The sequence below is a fragment of the Girardinichthys multiradiatus genome, unplaced genomic scaffold, assembly GCF_021462225.1.
Source record: "Girardinichthys multiradiatus isolate DD_20200921_A unplaced genomic scaffold, DD_fGirMul_XY1 scaffold_67, whole genome shotgun sequence".
In the NCBI taxonomy this organism is placed as follows: domain Eukaryota; kingdom Metazoa; phylum Chordata; class Actinopteri; order Cyprinodontiformes; family Goodeidae; genus Girardinichthys; species Girardinichthys multiradiatus.
Genome location: NW_025917720.1, coordinates 1 through 20,077, shown reverse-complemented (window position 1 = coordinate 20,077; position 20,077 = coordinate 1). Strand labels below are relative to the sequence as shown.

General features: G+C 40.7%; 1 protein-coding gene across 1 annotated transcript; it reads right to left on the bottom strand.

Moving 5' to 3' along the window:
- Positions 1 to 913: 913 nt before the first annotated feature.
- On the bottom strand, positions 914 to 9,097 carry LOC124865259. The gene is made up of 15 exons (XM_047360217.1): positions 8,950 to 9,097; positions 6,950 to 7,422; positions 6,784 to 6,843; positions 6,619 to 6,697; positions 6,428 to 6,531; positions 6,060 to 6,332; positions 5,866 to 5,959; positions 5,580 to 5,647; positions 5,255 to 5,488; positions 5,102 to 5,167; positions 4,867 to 5,001; positions 4,719 to 4,781; positions 4,369 to 4,506; positions 3,892 to 4,029; positions 914 to 3,706 (listed from the first exon to the last, which is right to left on the bottom strand). The coding sequence occupies exons 2-15, from the start codon at positions 7,043 to 7,045 to the stop codon at positions 914 to 916; spliced, it is 4,341 nt and encodes a 1,446-aa protein (XP_047216173.1). The 5' UTR covers positions 7,046 to 7,422; positions 8,950 to 9,097.
- Positions 9,098 to 20,077: the final 10,980 nt, after the last annotated feature.

Sequence of the window (20,077 nt, the reverse complement as noted above, 5' to 3'; positions counted from 1 at the left end):
TCTTGAGCGCTAACTTCTCTCTGTTTTGAATAGGCCTGCATGATCTTTTCATCTCGTCCCGTTGGTTGACATCGGACTTCTTTAGATCCTCGACAATGGATTTGAGGAACTGCGCCATTTCATGCTCTGGCTTGGCTATGTAGGACATCATGTACTCAATACAGCTGTACTCATCGATCACATACTGAATGTCCATGTTAGCATTCCAAGCACGCAGGAGATCCGGGTGTATCCATTCACCCAGCTGTCTTTGGGATCACGCTTCATCATCACTACCATTCCAGAAGTCAGAGCATCCACATAGTGGTTGTATTCTTCTTTGGTCATCTTACAAGCCTGGAGTAATTCTGGCAAATCCTTGAAAGAAGATTTTTGATCCATGAGCAAATCCCTTATTGATTTCAGCTTCCTCTTTGCTTCTCTTTGTTGGTTTGAGATGATTATTGGCTTCGATTTTCTGGACATCTTCTGGCCATCCTTTTGTCTGGATTGCTTAGTTTTTTCATCACAATCATTTTCAAAGTCGAATAAGAGAGGGGCTGTGATTCTGGTGCGGTCCATGGGTAGTTTGGGAAATCCAAATCTGCATTGCACATTTCCTTTCTTGCATGATTTGGAATGCTTTTTGCTGTGCATTTGAACCTCCGTTACAATTTTGTGGAGCTCAGGGTCTGTGGTTTCATCGGGCAACTGACAGGATATGTAACGGTCGATGAAATTGATGACTTGGTCACAACATGAGGGGTCCTCCATCTCAGGTGCATCCTTAATCCATATCACAGAATGTATATGCGGGGAACCCCTTGCTTGAAATTCCACACGATAAAGTAATCCTCAACTGGTCCGATGGGCTGCGCAGGGGACAAAATGAGATCTGTGAAGAGAGCATCCACCCTCTTGGAGAACATTCTCATCACAGTAACAGGGTTGCTCCTAAGAATGTCACACTTGGTGTTCCAGTCGAGCTCTGAAAAGTTGACCTGCTCTCGTGTTGAACTTTGATGGCCTCAATGACTTCCGGCCATCTCATTTCAGCAGCAGAGAAGGTACAAAAGAAGGTTGGCTTTCCCAGCTGCCTCACCATGGCGTGCAAATCGCGCAAACCTTTCTCCCAATAAGCTGGAGTTCCTCTTAGGGGTTGCATAAAACGAGTGGCCTCTTTATTTTGAATGAGTTTTTCTAACTCTTCTTTGTCTTGTAGCATCTTGCTGGAAATGTTTTGTCCTTCTTTGCTCCTGGCTTTGCCTTTTCTTGACTGAATTGACATGCTGTTGTTGGCCATATGAGTCTCGGTAACAAACTGAGCAAAGAAAAGATAACTCTGGTCTTTGGCAAATCGAGTGTCTACAGAGAAAAGCCTGACATTGAAATACATACTTGGTGACAGTATAACTCGTCTGGCTTCGTCTAACGTGTTTTGGCCAGTGGGGAACTGCACAGGAAAAGCCTTGGCTTCCAGCCTTGGAACAGTAAAGAAGCCAACGGGTTTGTTTCCTTGGGCGGGAGCGACACTAAAAATTCCATCTCCATAGGAGAGCACTTCCTGTGCTATGTCAGGTGGCTGCATGCACGTGTCCAAGATCAGACCCGGTCGAAGAGCCTGATGTTCTTCCCCTATGTGGTCAGGTTGGTCTGTGACTGCATCCTCTGCTTGGGTTTGTGATTCCTCAACAGGTTGGTCCTCCTGGAAATCCTCAAATGTTGCACTTTCATTTATATTTACATCCTTGTAATCCGGGTGGGTCTCTTTAAGCTTTCTGAGTGCAGCCAAAACATTTTCCATGTTTACTGTGTAAAAGTATTGGTATCCTTTGTATTTAATTTTCCTCTTCAGCTTAACCTGTAAAAGCTGTGCTTCTGTGCTGGGCCTGGGAAGACAGTTCACGATTGTTTCCATTTCCGAAGGTACACAAACAACAGCTCCATGAATTGCTCTCTGCTGTCCTTTGGGCAATGAAACAATCTTTGCAAAAGGCAGTATTTTTGCAATTAATTGCCTCTCAAGTACATTCAATAGGGAAAGCTCTGTGGGAATCGGTGCCAGGTCCAGATGATTGGCAGCAGCGATTGATGGCATCTTTCCTCTGGTTACGTAGCTGTCACATGTGTAGCAGATCCACTCCTGAGTCCTCTCTTTGGGTACAGAACACGGGGCGGAGCATGCAGAGTCACACATGTGAACATACGTACCTGTCAGGCATTCAGCCTCCACACGAATGTTCTTGGTATATTTGGCTCTGTTACAATGCTTGACTTGACTCGGGAAAAGAGCTCTGTGACAAACCGTGCAGACATGTGTGGGTCCAAGTTGAATTTTCTCTTGAAATTTCATAATTGCAGCTTTCATTTCGTTGCTGATCAGAGGCTGTGGAGTTCCTTGGAGAAAGCCTAAAGTCCTTCTGTATTTTCGCCTGATTCTCATTGCACACTGCAGCATTGTATTTTGAGGAAGTGTCTTCTTTGATAGCCTTAGTCTCTTGTTGACAGCACATTTTTTAATATGTTGCACCCGGAACTGTAACTTGCTGTACATTTTCTTCATATACATCCTCATAAGTCTTTTCTGTCTGGCTGTGAACTTGGGATCGTTGCTGTACCTTTCCTTTATATATTCCATTAGTCTCCTTCGGTAAGCAACATCACGCTTATATCTAGCAGTTAACTGGATCTTCCTCTCTGCATGTTGAAGAAGATATGCTTGTTTCATTGCCCGTAGTTTTTTTACCTTATATGTAGGCGATGTATCATATTTTTCTTTCTCAGATGTTCTTTGTTTCATTTTTTTAACTACATCCTGTCCCAGCTGTGCTTTGATCCTGTCTCTTACTTTTATTCTCCTGGCTTTTGGCAATTTGGACACATCTGGCATCGTTGGGACAGTTTCCTCTAATATGTGGCCAACTTCAACAAGCCAAGCTGGCATTTCCTCTTCATCCTCTTCATCAGAAGTGCTCTCTGATTTCTTAGGGCTTGCTTGTGTGGATCCAGGTGAAATATTAAGATTGCTCAAGGCCGGAGGAGGGGCATCACCAATGTCATCGCTGACAAACGATACTGGTACAAACTCATACGTGGCATGGGGGCCACGGTTCTGAAAGAGTTTGTACAGATGTTCAACCATGAGCATTAGGTTGCTAAAGGTCATGACCACTGCAGTTCCGTTAGGATGGGGCAGGCCTGCTGAGTTTCTGGAATGAGAATCAAAAACTCCAAACCTACCGTCTCTGTCCCGGAAAACTGCAATGCACTCTGGAGTCACCAAAAGAAAAGCATGGGTGACATTTTCAGACAGACACTCTAGTTGTGAGGCAAGAGGCAATCCCATTGGCCGTGACCTTTGAGGGCTATCATTCTGACACAAAACACGACCAACTCTGACACCCGTTGTGTGTACAGAGTAGATGTTCCCGTCTGTCAGTACTTGTTGGGGCATCTCTTCAACTGTCAAGTGATTATCAACAAATCTACCGTCCAACATGAGCTGCTGTTTAATGCCAACATAAAGTGCATCTCCTTGCTCAAGTACTCTGTCAAGTAAGACTGTGTCACACTGCAACCCCTCACTGTGGTACGCTAAAAATGTCAGAGCCATACAGGTACACTGGTGATTACGGGAAAATGTACCGTATCTATAGTCAGCCTGGCAATGTGTGGCCCTCAGAGTGTGGACAGGCGGACCGCTGGCACAGGGTTCCAACGAAGAAGCCTGAATCATAATCAGAAAATGGCATAAATTTAGCATTTTTACATACATTTTTTGGCTCATAAGTTAACAAATTTAAAATATACAACTGTATTAAACAAAAACTGTTAACAGGTCAAGTTTAGTTTCCAGGATGTAGATATTCAAAATATTTGACATTACAACAGTAGATTATTCACGAATGTTACCTGGCAGCTGTCATCCCTGACATGGTCCTCCAGAGGCGCGGGAGAGGACTTGGCGGGGGCATCAACCTCCAACGTGGGGGTGGCTCTCCTGGGCTGGCGACGGGCTGGCCTGGTCCTCTCAGTCGGAGCTCCCTCCACCTGAAATCAAGAGGAGCTTTAAAGTTGGTGGAAAGTACAGAAGATGCACACAACTCTATATGTTGAGGTCTTTGATTTAGGCTCTGTTGCAAATATATTTTAAATAATTTAAGACAACTTACATCCACTACTATTCAACTATTGAAACTACTTTAAAACACAGAAAACAGTTTGAAATACTTTCTGTACCAGAAACCAGGCAAGTGTCTCACAACACCGGCTTCAGTAGTTTTTGTTGATTTTGGTGCCGCCATTTAAAAGGTTAATAAAGTTTAGTTTCCAGTATTTACATAATTAAAATATTTGACATTCCAACAGTAGATGATTCATGAAAGTTACCTGGCAGCTGTCATCCCTGACATGGTCCTCCAGAGGCGCGGGAGAGGACTCGGCGGGGGCGTCAACCTCCAACGTGGGGGCGGCTCTCCTGGGCTGGCGACGGGCTGGCCTGGTCCTCTCAGTCGGAGCTCCCTCCACCTGAAATCAACAGGAGCTTTGAGTTTAGTGGAAAGTACAGAAGATGCACCAAACATCTTGAGGTATCTGTGATTTAGGCTCTGTCTACAACATGTTCTGTTGCAAATATAATTTAAAACAACTTACATCCACTACTATTCAACTTTAAAACACAGAAAACAGTTTGAAATCCTTTCTGTAATGATAGATCAAAGGTTAAAATAGTTTCAGACCTGCAGCTCCTCCGGTCTCGGCTTGGAGGGATCGGGTCGTGGACGACGTCTCACACTGGCTTTCTAAATAAAAGACAAAACAAATGCAATGAAATGACTGACAGACCATTTGTAGCACATCAAATTTAAAATGAGCATCCAAAAATACCTTCTTCCCCTTCAGAGCACGTGTTGGTAACGGAGCGTCACGGCCAGACGCAGGAACGATCCGGTCCATCTCCTCCAGCACCGTTGGGCTGAACCACACAGGATTCGGGGGAATGGTGGAGTCCAGCAGGTCTCCCTTTAAAATAGAAAATAAATAAATAAAAATGCTTAAAATGTTTTCATTCCTTCACTGAGGGAACACACAATGTTCAGATTTCAGGTGAAGCAAAACGTACCTGTTGGTCAACCATCCTCCCAGTGATGTGTGGAGAGCCATCACCCCTCTGGACCTGGCGCGACGTCTGTATCGATTAGAAGATTTACAATGCTTACACATTCCCTAAAACAATGCTTACGTTTTATTAAAAAATCAAGTATGCATTACTTACCCTCTGGCCACCACGGACAACAGTCCAAGCGAAAGGGTCCGAAGGACGCGGAGCTGGAACCTCGCCGACCACAACCAGCCTGGGGGGGGAACGTCTCACCACGGGGGAAGGAGGCGTCACAGGAGCAGGAGGTGGAGCTGGAGATGTCGGTGCACTTAACTCAAGTTGCGTGTAGGACGCATCCCACAGCAACTGAGCAAGGACCTCCATCCCAGGATGGTCGCTCAGGTGAACCTGCAACACACAAGTCACATAACACATTCAATCATGAACATTAAGCACTAGTAACATTTTGATAGCAACAAATCTAAAAAATTAAACTTACGCCATCCCTGCTCCACATGTCCAAGCAGCTCCGCGGGAAATGTTCAACTACCGAGAGGTAGCGAACATCTGAAGGAGAGGGGAAGACAACAATCATTCTTAATGCCACTCAGACTAACACTGTAGTGATTTAATGATAGAGAGACACCTAGCACTACTCTGTTTTTCACTAATTTTGTGTTAATTCCAACTTTAATTGGCAGTGAGCTGAGAACACATTAGGAACATTTACCAAATTCCACAAACTAAAATTTCAGTATAAAAATAAATGGTGTAACATCACTTACTTCTCCGAGCAGCCACACGGTGGTACTCCTGCCGGAGCAGCTGTTGGTGGTCTTCCTCCACGGTGAGACGTGGAGGAAAGTCCACAACAACCACCTGTATGATTGAATCAAAGTAAATAACACAAATTAACATACATTTATATATATATATATATATTTTTTTTTTAAACTAATTCAGTGAATATTAGACTTACGTTAGGGCAGAGGTTGCCGACGGCGAGCAGCAGCCCCTTGAAGTCCGCGCCCGACTGCTGCACGGTCCTTCTGGCTTCCAAGTTGTTGCCGGGTGCCAGAAGACAGACTACCTCGGGGGTCCGAGGCAGAACTGCTCCCAGCACCTCACGCCTCAACTCGTCCGCCGAGGCCCCGGGGGTTGCAAGAAACCCAAAGGAGAGGTTGCCCTCTGGCATGGAGACAAACTCATCAACGTAAGCACGCAGATGGGAGTCACCAACCAAAAGAACAAACTAAAAAAGAAATAAAAAAAAAAGATGAACGTGATATGATTAGGTTTTCACTGTACACTGATAATGAAGTATAAGGTGGGACAGAAACAACATACCCTCTTCTCCGGGACCGCGGCTGGCAGGACCAACTTGTGACTACGGTAAGTCACAGGGGAAAACGGCCACTTCACGACGCGATGGCGACGCCCCGTCCCACGGCCTATAGAGAGACAAACATACAGTTCAAAATAAAAATTCACTGAATTGAGAATTGAACATATTCTACAAAATAACTTAATGTACATACGTGACACAAGAGAGGTCAATGGCCTACGGGGCTCCTCCTGGCAAACCACCTGGCCCGGGGACTCCAGCAGTCGGGACATCTGAGAACAAATAAAAATTTAATGACTAAATAAAACCAAACAAATGATCCAAAACTTAGTTACTGAACAGTAAACTACAGCTTTACCTTCTTCTCCGGAGACTGGGTGGGGGTCCAAGCCTGCGCGGTGGGTGGGGATGTCCTGGGCTGCAAACACAGGGATAATTACAACCATGTTGAAAGCACAAAAGTACCAACAACTACTGTTATACTAGGAAAAAAATAAACTATTACGATTTATAACTCAAGATACCTTGGCGACGTCCGGCTGGCTGCTCTGCAGGTCCTCCTGGTCCAGGGTCCTCCATCTCTTCTTGGCGGCCTCAGAGCGTCGTCCCTTGCGTGGCATCCTGGTGGACAGAGAGAAAAACAGAAGAAAACTGGGGGAGAAAAAACCGGTTATCTAGATCAAAGCAACAGAGAAAATACAAACTGTAAAATGTATTGAAATATGTTCCAAATGAATGAAACAGTGTTTGTGGGAAGATAGTGAGTGAATGTGTGTGTGTGTGAGTGAAAGTGTGTGTGTTAGTGAATATTATGTGTAGGTTTGTAAATAAATGTCTGTTGTGTCTGAATATGTTTATCTAGTCAGTGTGTTGTTTTCTGATTGAGATGTAACAGTAGTGTAGATGATTTAAGGTGGGTGTAGTAAAGCACAGGTGAAGATCACAGCTGGCAGCACTGGAAAACTTCCAAATTGCAAAGTCTCGCACAAGTGAAAAGCTGTAATAAAAAGCAAAAAAAATATCCATTAAAAACAATCTTATTCAAAATATTCAGTTCCAAAATATATTTAAAACCAGGGTTAAAGCTCTAAATTGCTCATTAATGCTCTTAAAGTACCAATATCATGTTCAAACATCAACACATTTCATAACCCTGGTCATTAGTAGTATTTAAAAGAATGCAAAACAAAAACAAAGTTATGATTTTGTTGTGTAAACAAAAAATAAAGTTTAACCAAATTATTAAGATCTTTCACTGTAGGAGCTAATTAAAATAACCAAACACAGCTGTAACATGTTGAATTTGTTCTTAAATGTATATCAAGTCCATCTTAATTGATAAAATATGATAACTGAATAAAAGGCAAATGAAAAAATATGGAACAAATACTGAATGGCAAGTCAACATAGTATAATAAATGTCAACATATATGAAGAGTTGCAAACAATCAGGCAGCAAATTACAAGTAGTCATATGGTTGATTAAAAATATTCCTCATGATCTCTGTGATAAAATAGCAACAAACTTAATACTTCAGTGATACATTTCTGTCTTTATTGTTAAAATAATATCAGCATAAAACTATTTAGATCTGTCTCTTCTACTAATGTGCAGTTCCACACAGACAGAACCAGCATTACATTGATCCACGTTTTCACCATCAGAAACAAAGCTTCACTGCAGAGCAGACAGTAAACAACACATGTTTGTGCTGGTTTGTAACACATGGTGGCTCAACAAAGGAATTGCAGACACAATGAAAGCTCAAACAACGATATATTTTATATGTTGGACTAGCAGCAGTCCAGTTTGGGCAAAAACATGTAAACGGACATATGAGAGCAAAATAGCTTTATAAAGTAGATGGGTAAATCTCCCCAAAACATGTTGGAGCTTTTCAGGACATGCAGAGCTCCTTTGAGACACAGCACACTATCTGGGGAGTAAACAGGGAATGATTTAAGATCGTTTTTTTTTTAACCTCATTATACCTCAGCAATTCACTTTAAACCCCACCAAAAATATGAACTCCATAGAGAATATTAATAAAAGCCCTTGCCTTTATTCTATACCTTACTGTGTTTATGTAAATCAAATACAAAGCAAACAATTAGATGCTATCAAAAGCTAGCATTTATACAAGCCAAAACCGAACGTTTAGTGACAACAAAACCTATAAAAATTCACTAGCTTTATATAAACACGCATCAGGTTTAACAATCCTAACCATTTTAAATCATATTTCACCGTGATAAAGCAGCTAAACACGATATTTTACAGAGAAAGGACAAAGAACTGTTACCTAGACCAGAGCAGACTCACAATGATAAGAGTGAGATGCTATCCAGTTAGCATATATACAAGCCAAAAACGAACTTTTCATGACAACAAAACCTATAAAAAGTCACTAGCTTTATATAAACACGCATCAGGTTTAACAATCCTAACCATATTAAATCATATTTCACCGTGATAAAGCAGCTAAACACGATATTTTACAGAGAAAACACACAGACGTCTTACCTAGACCGGAGCAGACTCAGAAGGGGGAAGATTCCAGAAGCTTGACCGGGACATAGCGCAGCATCAGCCAATCAGAGAGCGACATCTGGGAAGATTCCAGAAGCTTGACCGGGACATAGCTGCAGCATCAGCCAATCAGAGAGCGACATCTGTCAGGGCTGTAAAGTTGTTGATGGATTTAACTTTTCCAAAAACGAATTTAAAAATTAAATAAACTGTAATAAAATCTTTATAGGAAATAAATAAACTTTAAGACATTATAAAAACGAAAAAAAAAAACGGTTTTTTTTAATAGATTGAGCCAGTGTGTTTACCCAGCTAGAGCTCATGATGTCACAGACATGAGTACAACATTACATGGTCTAAAATCACACCTAAATGCTTCTGGTATTTAATGGATCTCCTACAAAACTGATGCTCTGTACTTATTTTAAATGTAGATTTGTAGTTTGTAATTAACAGTGTGCTCCTCTTTTTAATCCATGCAGAAATATCAGCTCCAATTACTGATTGTTACTTTCATCCTCTTGAAGGATACCAGAATCATAAATATTATTTCTCAGTTAAACTTGCCTAGGCAAACTCCGGTCTCAGAACGCAGTCAATCAGCTGAGGTGCTGCAGTGATTTATTAGGGCTGGGGCTAGGGGGGGCTTTTTGTGCTAACAATGCATGGAGTTGTATTTGAGTGTGTGCTATATTATGAAAAAATAATTTGTATGTGAGTCAGCCTCATGTTTGATCATTAAGACACATAAAGACCTTTGAACAACCAACAGTTGTCTGTGTGTTGGTTCTATTGTGATAAAAGGATCCAAAAAGTTGTGAATGTGTCCATACAGACCCAAAATAAAATCCATTGTGCCTATTAGATTCATCTTTTGGAGACCAAAAGTCATGTGCATATGAATGTGTGTGAATGTGATGCAGCTAATTGTAAAGCTAACACAGAGTTCACCAAAACAAAACCATCCAACTGGATCTTTCTCTCTACTGGTTCTCATGGGCATTTAATTCAATTCAAATTCAGTTCCAATTCAAAAATACTGTATTGATCTGACTGACTGACTGACTGACTGACTGTATTGATCCCAAATTCTGCCTATTAGATTAATCTTTTGGAGACCAAAAGTCAGCTGCATATGAATGTGTGTGAATGTGATGCAGCTAACTGTAAAACTAACACAGAGCTGACCTAAACAAAACCATCGAACTGGATCTTTCTCTCTACTGGTTCTCCTGGCCATTTAATTCAAATTCAGTTCCAAATCAAAAATACTTTATTGATCCCAAATGGAAATAAAATGTTGCTGACACTCATATGAATGTAGATTTTTTTTAAAGTCTCTGTTGTGTGGATCAGAGGTCAATGGGTTCCTCTCCACTGCTCTGTCTCTGTGAGAGTCGATGTCATAGTGTGTCGTTGTGTCTGTGTGTTAGAGACAGGGCTTTTATCAAGACTAAAATTTTAAGTAGAAGCTGGTACACTGACAGTGACTGCATGCAATGATGTTCAGTGTAAAATAAAAAGGCTTTTCTTTTGTAGAGTATGTGTAGGCCTTATTTTGAAATTCCAGTTTGGTTACCAATAAATGTTGTTTTAATCTTATTAGTCAAATGGAACCTTCACCTCCTAATATACATTGTTTTTTAACTTAAAAGGTCTACAGTAGCTATGGAACATTGAGTGTTTTATTTATAGATTAATTTTAAAAGGCCACTGTCTTATGTTGAAAGTCCAGTGTAGTTGTCAGTTATGGCTGGCTTGAATGTGATCAGTCATGGCAGCTTCTGGCCTAAGGTCATGCTCAGAGCCACTCTTTGTCAGAGGAAACTTAAGTTCACTGGCAGCTGTGTTCTGTTGCTTTGGTAATGAATGAGACCCAACAGCTGTGTGATTGACTGTTTAGGCCTTCGAACTTCATGTCTGCCCCATTGATTCAGCAGGATTTACTCAAAACAGTAGTCTGAACAGATCCTTGGCAATCGAAATCAAAACAAGCTAACATAAAAATGTTTGAAAAATGAAATATTTGTGTTCTTCTTTTGTACAATCACTAGTTATTATTAAAGATTGAGGCTTTTCTTTTGAAAGTTTCAGTTAGCTTTATTTTAAAAGGCCAACACTGTCCTATTTTCAACACTGACTGAGCTCAAACATTAGTGTCAAGACCAGTCCTGCAATTTTCTATAGTTTAAAATTAAAGGCAATTATTTTGTAGAGCAGATTTTGTCTTATTTTGAAAATCAAGCATGGTTGTCCTTTCAGGTCTGGGTTATTTCTATTAGTTATATAGAACCTGCTTGCTATTCTAAAACCATTGTGTATGTTATTATAAGCTTTAAATAATCATTAATAAGCATGGAGGGTTGATGAAAGAAATTGACCTTTAGGGTCAATCACTGTTGTCTGGATGTTGGAACAGCAGTACATGCACAAAATGTCCGCCATGTAGTTGCCTCCTATGAAGCTGGTCAAAGGGGGTCAGGTCAGGTTGAATCCATAGAAATGACTGAAAATCAATGAAAGTCAATGCAAAGTCCTCAGAAAGATAGTAATCCATGCATGTGTGTGTGGGTGTGTGTCTGTGTGTGTGCTTGTCTGCGTGTGTGTGTGGGTGGGTGTTTGTGTGTGTCCCGCTGGGAAAGAGTTAGTGGTAGTGTCATGTTTAAGCCATAGAAATGAAGAGAATAAAGGGAATTCCTCACAAAGATAGTAATCAATGTATGTGTATGTGTGTGTGTGTGTCTGTGTGTGTCTGTGTGTGTGTGTGTGTGGGTGTCTGTGTGTGTGTGTGGGTGTTTGTCTGTGTGTGGGTGTGTTTGTGTGTGTGTGGGTGTGTGTGTGTGTGTGTGTGGGTGTGTGTCTGAGTGTGGGTGTGTGTGTGTCTGTGTCTGTGTGTGTCTGTGTGTGTGTGTGTGTCTGTGTGTGTGTGTGGGTGTGTGTCTGTGTGTGTGTGGGTGTGTGTCTGAGTGTGGGTGTGTGTGTGTCTGTGTCTGTGTGTGTCTGTGTGTGTGTGTGTGTTTGTGTGTGTGTGGGTGTGTGTGTGTGTGTGTGTGGGTGTGTGTCTGAGTGTGGGTGTGTGTGTGTCTGTGTCTGTGTGTGTCTGTGTGTGTGTGTGTGTCTGTGTGTGTGTGGGTATGTGTGTGTGTTTGTGGGTGTGTGTGAGTGTGTGTGGGTGGGTGTGTGTGTGGGTGTGTGTGTGTGTGTGTGTGTGTGTGTCTGTGTGTGGGTGGGTGTGTGTGTGTGTGTGTGTGTGAGTGTGTGTCCCAGTGTGAGACACAGAGAGGCAGAAAGAGAGACAGAATCACATCCAGACATATACAGTAGGAGATACACAGAGCTATAAATAGAACAGTGAGGAATGAATCAGCCAATCAGCAAAGAGCGTCAGTGTAACTTGACACCTGCTGTTTCTCACTCACGCAGCACCTCTCTCTCTGTCTCCCCTGGTCTAGGCTTTATAACATGGAGGCGCATGCTCCCGAACAACTGGCCATAACTCTGAAACCGTAGGGGCGATCGATGTCATTCTTGGACCGTTTTTATCAGAACGGACAGGGGAACATTAATATTCATCCTTTATTAGTGAAAATATAATAATAAAGACACAACACTGGGTGAAAAGTAAGGGAAAATGGAGAAAAAGGCCAAAATGCCTGAACATGCTCCCGAACAAAGTCTAATATCTGGGAATCCGTACATGGTATTTGAAAATTTTTTAAACTGTGGGCGACAGCTATCCCTCGTCCCCAATCATGGATATTTTCATAGCTCTATGTCATTCACAGTATAAAATATGATTATGGAAAGAAATGGTGTCACTCATGGATTACAGGTGAAGCTCTCATTGAAAATACATGGGAGAAGGCCTACAGAAATCTACTGACCCTTGGCGATCGAGGGGTGTTTGACAGAAATCTATGAGACTTAGAAAAATTTTGAAATTATTGTGTGAAAGCAGAGGCCCGGCCCTACAATCTGACCGAAAATTGTGGCTGTAGAGCGAAATTTGTGGCCGTGAGTGCCAGTTGAAACTCATTTTTCCTGAAAAAAATCCCCTCTTTTTACACTCTAGTAACTGCCATCTCCACTGTAAAGAGTGTGATTTTCTCTGAAACTTTGTGTCGCTTGGAGTCTAATTTTAGAGAAACCGTAGCAGTTATCAACAAACCGTTTTCACTTCTGAAGAGCCGACGGATTTTCCTACAAACTGAAAGTCAAACTGTTTTTCTAGGTGTAAGTATGGCGATACAGTAGAGCCTCAAAAACAGTGAATTTTGAGGATTCCTTCCGCTCCTGACTCCATTCATTCCTATGGGATTTTTGGGCTTGGTTTTTCGTTAATTACGTCGCCATAGTAACTCGAAACGGCAATAAAAGTAATAGCACACCTCACAGGACCAAGCCGGTCGTTTTGATGTATATATTGTGGGGGTGCACGCAGCGGTTCGGGCCGCATTAATTTTGACGGAAGAAAAATAATAAATAAAGAGACCAGTTTAGAGGTGAATAGTAATAGGTGCCTGCCATGCATTGCATGGAGGTAGTGCATTGCATTGCTTCGCAATGCAATGCACTGCTCTCCTATGCATTGCTATGGCAGGCCCCAATAAAGAGTCCAGTTTAGAGGTGAATAGTAATAGGTGCCTGCCATGCATTGCATGGGAGGCAGTGCATTGCGAAGCAATGCACTGCTCTCCTATGCAATGCTATGGCAGGCCCCAATCATAAAAATAAAAGAATTTAAAAATCTGCCCTGTTTATGTCATCATTGTACTTTTTCTCATTTCACTTAAGCAACAACTTCTTTCGATTTTCTGCTGTAAGGTCATTTTATGAAATACAATGTATGAGTACACTCAGGCTTTTGATGTGATTTATTTACAACATGTCATCATAATCGTCCCCTTCATTTTCGTGCATTTCTACCTAGTTCAGTGTTGCATATGCCACCATGAACAATACCAGAAATTCTGTAGGAATGGATGTGCATCATGTTCTTCCGTCAGTGGTCTGAGATGGGTCCCGTCTGATGTCCATCTCTTCTGGTTCGGTATCACCTCCTGTGGATCCTGCTATAGATAGAGAAAGAGTCCTGCTACCAGAATTAAGCTCAGGCTTATCAGTCCTGTCCACATGTTACAGAGAGCCATTTTATAATTGGGCGCAGATCAGCTGTTTTCTTCAACGGTTTGAGACGCTGGGCCATAGGGGTCCTCCAACTCCTTTGAACCTGGACTTCCTCTGCTACCCCGTCGGTTGGTTTGGCTCCTGTAACGGCAAAACTGGCTTACAGTGGCTTTTATGGATCCAGGAAGGCCTCTCTGCTATTTTCAGAGCTGTGGGCGTTGTCAGGAGTATTTGAAACGGCCCTTTCCACCGAGGAATGCTCCAATCCTTCCGGTGGAGTGTCTTAATCAGGACCAGGTCTCCAGGCCTCAGGTCATTCTGTGGGATAGGAGCAGAGATTATCGGCAGACCACTAGACATTTGTTCTTCTTTTGTCTGCAACATTTTATTCATCCACTCAGCTAATGAAGTTTCCTGTTGTGCTTTCTCTATTTCATTCATGTCAGAGGGCAGAGAAAACGGTCTGCCATGTACTATTTCTTTGAGAATACAAATTCACATCAGCAACTTGGTGTCATGTGATCTCAGACTCAGAATATAGTGGGTGGAGTTATACAATGATGTACAGTAGGTGGCAAATGGAGTAAGACCAGTTTGATTTGGAGTTATTCTCATCCATAATTTAACCAGGGATAGGCATTCGGGCCATGACCTCCCTGTTTCTTCCATTGTTTTCCTTAATCTTTAACTGAAACCCTAATGCTCTAGAACTTAGTTCTATTAATTTATTTACAAAATGAGTTCCATTATCTGACCTTATAATCTGTGGGATACCATATGTGGGGAAGAAATGTGTCACTAGGTTCATCTATTGCAACTAGGCAATATTTCTTCCCCCGTGTTTGCAACAAATTATACAGGATCTGCAAAAATTCTTTGCATAGTCAGAAAAATTTATAGTGTAGCATTAATGCTTTACCAGATGTGACATATTCCCCCCTTGACACGTGGGTCTTCCCAATGTGTCACTGTAGCCGCTGTGTTGTATAAATTTTTTGGGAGGATTGGTTTATCTTCTATCTGATAGATGTCATCTTTTCTCTGTGCTCCTCTCTTTAGCCAGGCCTTTATTTCTGTCTTGGGTGCTGACTGTTGGGCGTCTTTCAGCATGTCTGTGTCTATAAATAGCAGATCTGACATTTTCTCTTTAATAGGTTGAAATGAGTTAGTTCTGTCCCTGATGATGTTTTAAAACCTCTATTTTGCCAAATCTTAGCATGGTGATGTACTGATCCGAAAACATATTGGCTGTCTGTGTATATAGTAAGTATTTGTCCCTCATGTAATTCACATGCTCTTACTACAGCATATAATTCTGCTGTTTGGGCTGAGCATGTATTGGGTAGAGATTTAGCTTCTATTATTCTGTCGATGGTTGTTATTGCATAACCAACTCTATTCTTTCCATATTCATCTTTAGATGCTGAGCCATCTACAAACACAACACATGAATCTGGTATAAGGGTTTGAGAAATGTCTTGTCTGGGTTTCGTGTCTTCTTCAACTTTTGCTTTATAAGAATGTGGTTTTCCATCTTCTGCAGTAGGTATTAGAGTACTTGGATTTAAAGAGCACATCTTTTTAGAGTTATGTTTGGCTGTGATAATAATAGCGATGTCAGTGTGATATGTCTTGCATGTAGCGTCAGGTGCTTCTCTTAATATTCCTGACTTCAACATATCTTGTATTACTGGCTTAGTACCTTCTTCAGCTTCTGGCTTTAAGGGGTATTGATGGACTAATGGCCTTTTTTCAGATATTAGTTTAACCTTGTATGGTGGGAACCCCTTTATAAGTCCTACATCAGTTGATGATTGGGACCACAGTTCAGGTGGGACAGCAGCTAGGACAGGATGCATGTTGCTCTCTTTGCTCTCAGCTAATCCCTGTATTTGTCCCTCTGCCTCATCTAAATGTGTCCTTGAATGGACTTTGACTGTCCACGCCAGAATGAGCTTCCAGATTCCTGTATTAGGATCTACCTTTGACAGTGTCAGTGCTGTTCCTGCAGAGGTTTAAAGCCTCTGTTTTTCCAAATTCTTATTATTCTTTTTTATCATATTTTATAAAGTAAGTCCTTATTACATTTAAAAATGAGATCACTATTTTTGGTAGTTGCTATTATTTTAAATAATGCTTGGTTTAGTTCTTATTAAAAATAAAAATAAAAACTCACTCACTGATGAACACAAAAAATGAAGGGCATATTATATTTTATAATCTTAGTTTATCTTACCCAGTTTTATAGATACAACATACAGTTTCAGTCAGCTTTGTATTTAGTTCAAGTAACTAAAGTTTGTTTCAATTAACTCAAGTTTTCTCTATTTCAGTCCAGTCCAGTAATTCTGTTAAGGTTCATTTCATCTTATGTTAAGTTTGAGTCTAATTCAATCATTTTGAACCTGACTGGAAAAAGTCTAAACGTCTGTTAAAATCTTTTTGTTTTACCATAGAGAACTGACCTAATATTATTATGGTAATGGTGAGGACTCTAATTTTTACATAACATTGAAACAGACATTTATTTCACAAAAACAGAAAGTCAAACACAGACATTTGGCCACATGAAAGTTTAAATACCCTGTTTGTAAAACAATTATGAAAAATTGAAGACGGATCTATGAACTTTCCTATGGTTATCAGTATTTTCAATACAGGTAGAACCTTTGCCATCTTTATATGATTTTTCGAAAAAGATTCTGGAAACCTTATTAAGTTATAAATTTGGCAAAGATCATCAGAACATCAGACCTTTATCAGCGCTTTTAAGGTCCCTCAAAGATGCATTACAATGAAATCAGTCATTCCCATTCACACACATTCACACACTACTTACTTATTTCTCTGTCAGAGTAATTTTTATTTGCAAAAATTTGAACATAATTTGACTTCTATTATTCTTAAAATGCACATTGTTTCCTCATAACCCCTTTTGTTTCCACTAGGTCTGTTTTGAACGCTTCAATTCTTTTTTTTTTTTATTCACCAAGAATCAATAAGGTGGTCTTAGTGGGGTCCACATTAAAGGTGTTATCTGTTGGGTGTCATGTTATCATTGTCAGGTCAGTGAGGTTCATAAGTCAGTCAGAACCTTGGTCATTTAGTCTGTGCACATAATGTTTCATAGATCCAGCCTATGATTAGTCAGCAAAACTTCCACCTATAGGAGAAAAATTAATTGTTAATGAATGAGCTGCATTTCCTAGGAACACTGTCTTCCTCCTGGATGAGCATCACCTGTTGAAAAACTTTCATCATTGTTTGTTTCACATATTCAATCAGATCTTTATATTATACCAGTAGGTGAAGTTGTTAGTATCTCATGTAGACTGACATATACTGTTGCATTTGGAGAGGATTTCAGATTAAATAAACATAGTTAGAGCTTCAATTCAGGTTCATTTTGTGTCTGCAGACTTTAGCCAATTTCTCTTTTTTTTTTTTTACATAAAGAGCAAGATTCAAAACATTTTCAAAAGGCAGATTGTGGCAGAATGTAGACAAAACTGCTTATTGATTGACAAAATAACATTCAAGCACACAATCACCATATTAAAAGGCTCTACTTCTAGAGAATCACTAAACTTCTGGGGTCCGGTTTTGGCCCGCGGACCTTGAGTTTGACACATGCAGGGTAGAGTTAAAATTTTTTTTAGACCTTTCAGCAGAGACAGACTTCTACTGTTTGCAGAAGTTTTATCTTTGTTTTCAGGCAGCTGCATCTCTTTGTCAAGGTCGTTTCACAGAGCTGAAATTGAACTTCTCTCAAAGAGGAAAAATCAAGAATGTACACAATTTGAGCCAAATATGGAATTATTTCCCTGTAAAATGAATATTTTGCATTTTATCATGATATTGTTGGTAGTATAACACCATAGAATGATTTTTAAAGCACCTGTTTCTCACTAATGCTTGCCTACAAAATCTTTTACTCTCAGATTACTTCTTTAACAACATTCTGTTCTCCCTTCTCTAGTCATTGTTCACTGGGTTGTCCAGTTGGACAGTTCCCATGTTGTCCACATTGTCACCTCCTATTTTAACTTCCTTTACCACGTCCTCTAAAACCATCTCTTAGTCTTTATAATTTGGGGCTACCTTGGTATTCTAACCTGGGATGGGTGGCAGTCCGCCCCCCTTTATTTGTTTTCAGTTAAGCTGAAAGTTTTTTCCTGTGCTTTTCTTAAGGCCTCAGTATTATGGCTATGTCAGTTAAAAGCTGCTCTTATTGTTGTTTTTTTAATTCATCTTTTTGTTTTAATCTGTTTATCAACTGTGTGCACTCAGGGACTGAAAAGTCCCCTTTGAAATTATAATCTGGCAAGGTTTTTTATTGTCTCTTGAATCTTTTGAATGCATAATCTCCAGTTTAAGATCCCCGTGTAGTTTTAGGATTTCAGTGATAATTAAGTTACCTGAAAATCCGTATTTTTATGCCATCGTGTACATATTTCTGTTAAATCAGAGATTTTTCTCTGTTCTTTCCCCATTGTTCTTTGTTATTTTTCTCTTTTTAGTTTTCATTATTTCTAATTTTAGATCCCCTTGTAATTTTAAGACATCCTTTGTATCTAATTTGCCCAAAAACCCATGTTTTTGATTTTTTTTATCTATGACAGATCATACCTGCTCCTTTTACATAGTTCTCCATAAACTTTACCTCCCCTTCTAAGTCAATTAGTTTACTTTGTTTCTTCCCCATTATGTTTTATGTTAGTTTAATTGTAGTATAAATGTCCCAGATAAAAGGTCACTGGCATGAGACTTTAAGGAGAGGACATTAACACGCCCTTCTACTGCGACTGATTCGCAGCGGTGTTAATTTTCTGGAATGAAATCCGACCTTAATCTCCAAAGTCACCAGTACGTAGTTTTAATCTGGGCAAAAGAAAACACAGGACTAGCAGAATCCTGCTATGATTCTATTAAAATGCTTAGTCCTCCATACACACACAACACAGTCACACAGTTAGTTTCAGGTACCTTGTAATTTTTCTAAGTTAACTTGGTGTTATTTTATGAGCTCAATTTACTCCGTTCTTTTTACTTTTATAGCGCTTATTCTATTCCCTCGCAGGGGAATAACCCTTAGTCGTTTTATTTGGCCCCCTTCTTGGCGGGGCCCTACCTTAATTTGTCACTATTCCTTTCACGGTGGAATAAAACCATACCAATGCAGCGTCCTTACCGGCGACGCACTACCAACGACTGTTAAGTACTTTTCTTCTTTTATTTATATAGCGCTTACTCTATTCCCTCGCAGGGGAATAATCCTCAGTCATTTTCTTTAATCCCCTTCACGGCGGGATTGTACCAAATTTGTCACTATTCCTTTCACGGTGGAATAAAACCATCCGAATGCAGCGTCCTTACCGGCGACGCACTACCAACGACTGTTAAGTACTTTTCCTATGAACTGTATTTTAAAACTGTCTCACCTCGGAGTTGACTTCTTGGTGACTCTCTGGACCCTGTGAGAGTCACCCCGCGCCGAGGAAGGCGATAACCCACTGGCCAGGTGTGAATTCACACACACCGGAACTTTCAGCCACTCCGGCTAATGGAGGCTGTGCAGCGGTGCTTCGCTCGACATCAGGCTTCCCCCACGGATCCCAGAGTCACTGTTAAAGCAAAGAGAAATAAGGTTATTGAATTAATCCGGCTTCGAAGGACCAATAAATGTTAGGTATTATTTAGTCAACTCAGAGGTAAGAACGATACAGTCATAGTTACTTGCAGCAAGGGTAGCTCACTTTGCAGTGAAACTACAAAGTTTTTGACACCCTATCTCTTTATTTATATGCACAGTTCAACAGACAGTTCAGACAGGGTGTGTGTGTGTGAGACGGAAAGGAGGCGGGTTCTCACAAAGATAACAATGATCTCACACACACAGGGAGGAAGGCATAGTGCAGGTGCCTTGCAACACAAAGTTTTTACATGAGTGATAACAAGTTTTTGCACCCATCCAACACTCGAGAGAAGGCAGGTG

Excerpts from the sequence above, each read along its gene's own strand:
- LOC124865259 (XM_047360217.1), bottom strand. The coding sequence starts at position 7,045 with ATGCCACGCAAGGGACGACGCTCTGAGGCCGCCAAGAAGAGATGGAGG. Across the intron at positions 6,333-6,427 it reads CCGCGGTCCCGGAGAAGAGG|TTTGTTCTTTTGGTTGGTGA; the intron begins GTATGTTGTTTC and ends TTTCTTTTTTAG. Across the intron at positions 4,507-4,718 it reads CGAGACCGGAGGAGCTGCAG|GTGGAGGGAGCTCCGACTGA; the intron begins GTCTGAAACTAT and ends TGTTGATTTCAG.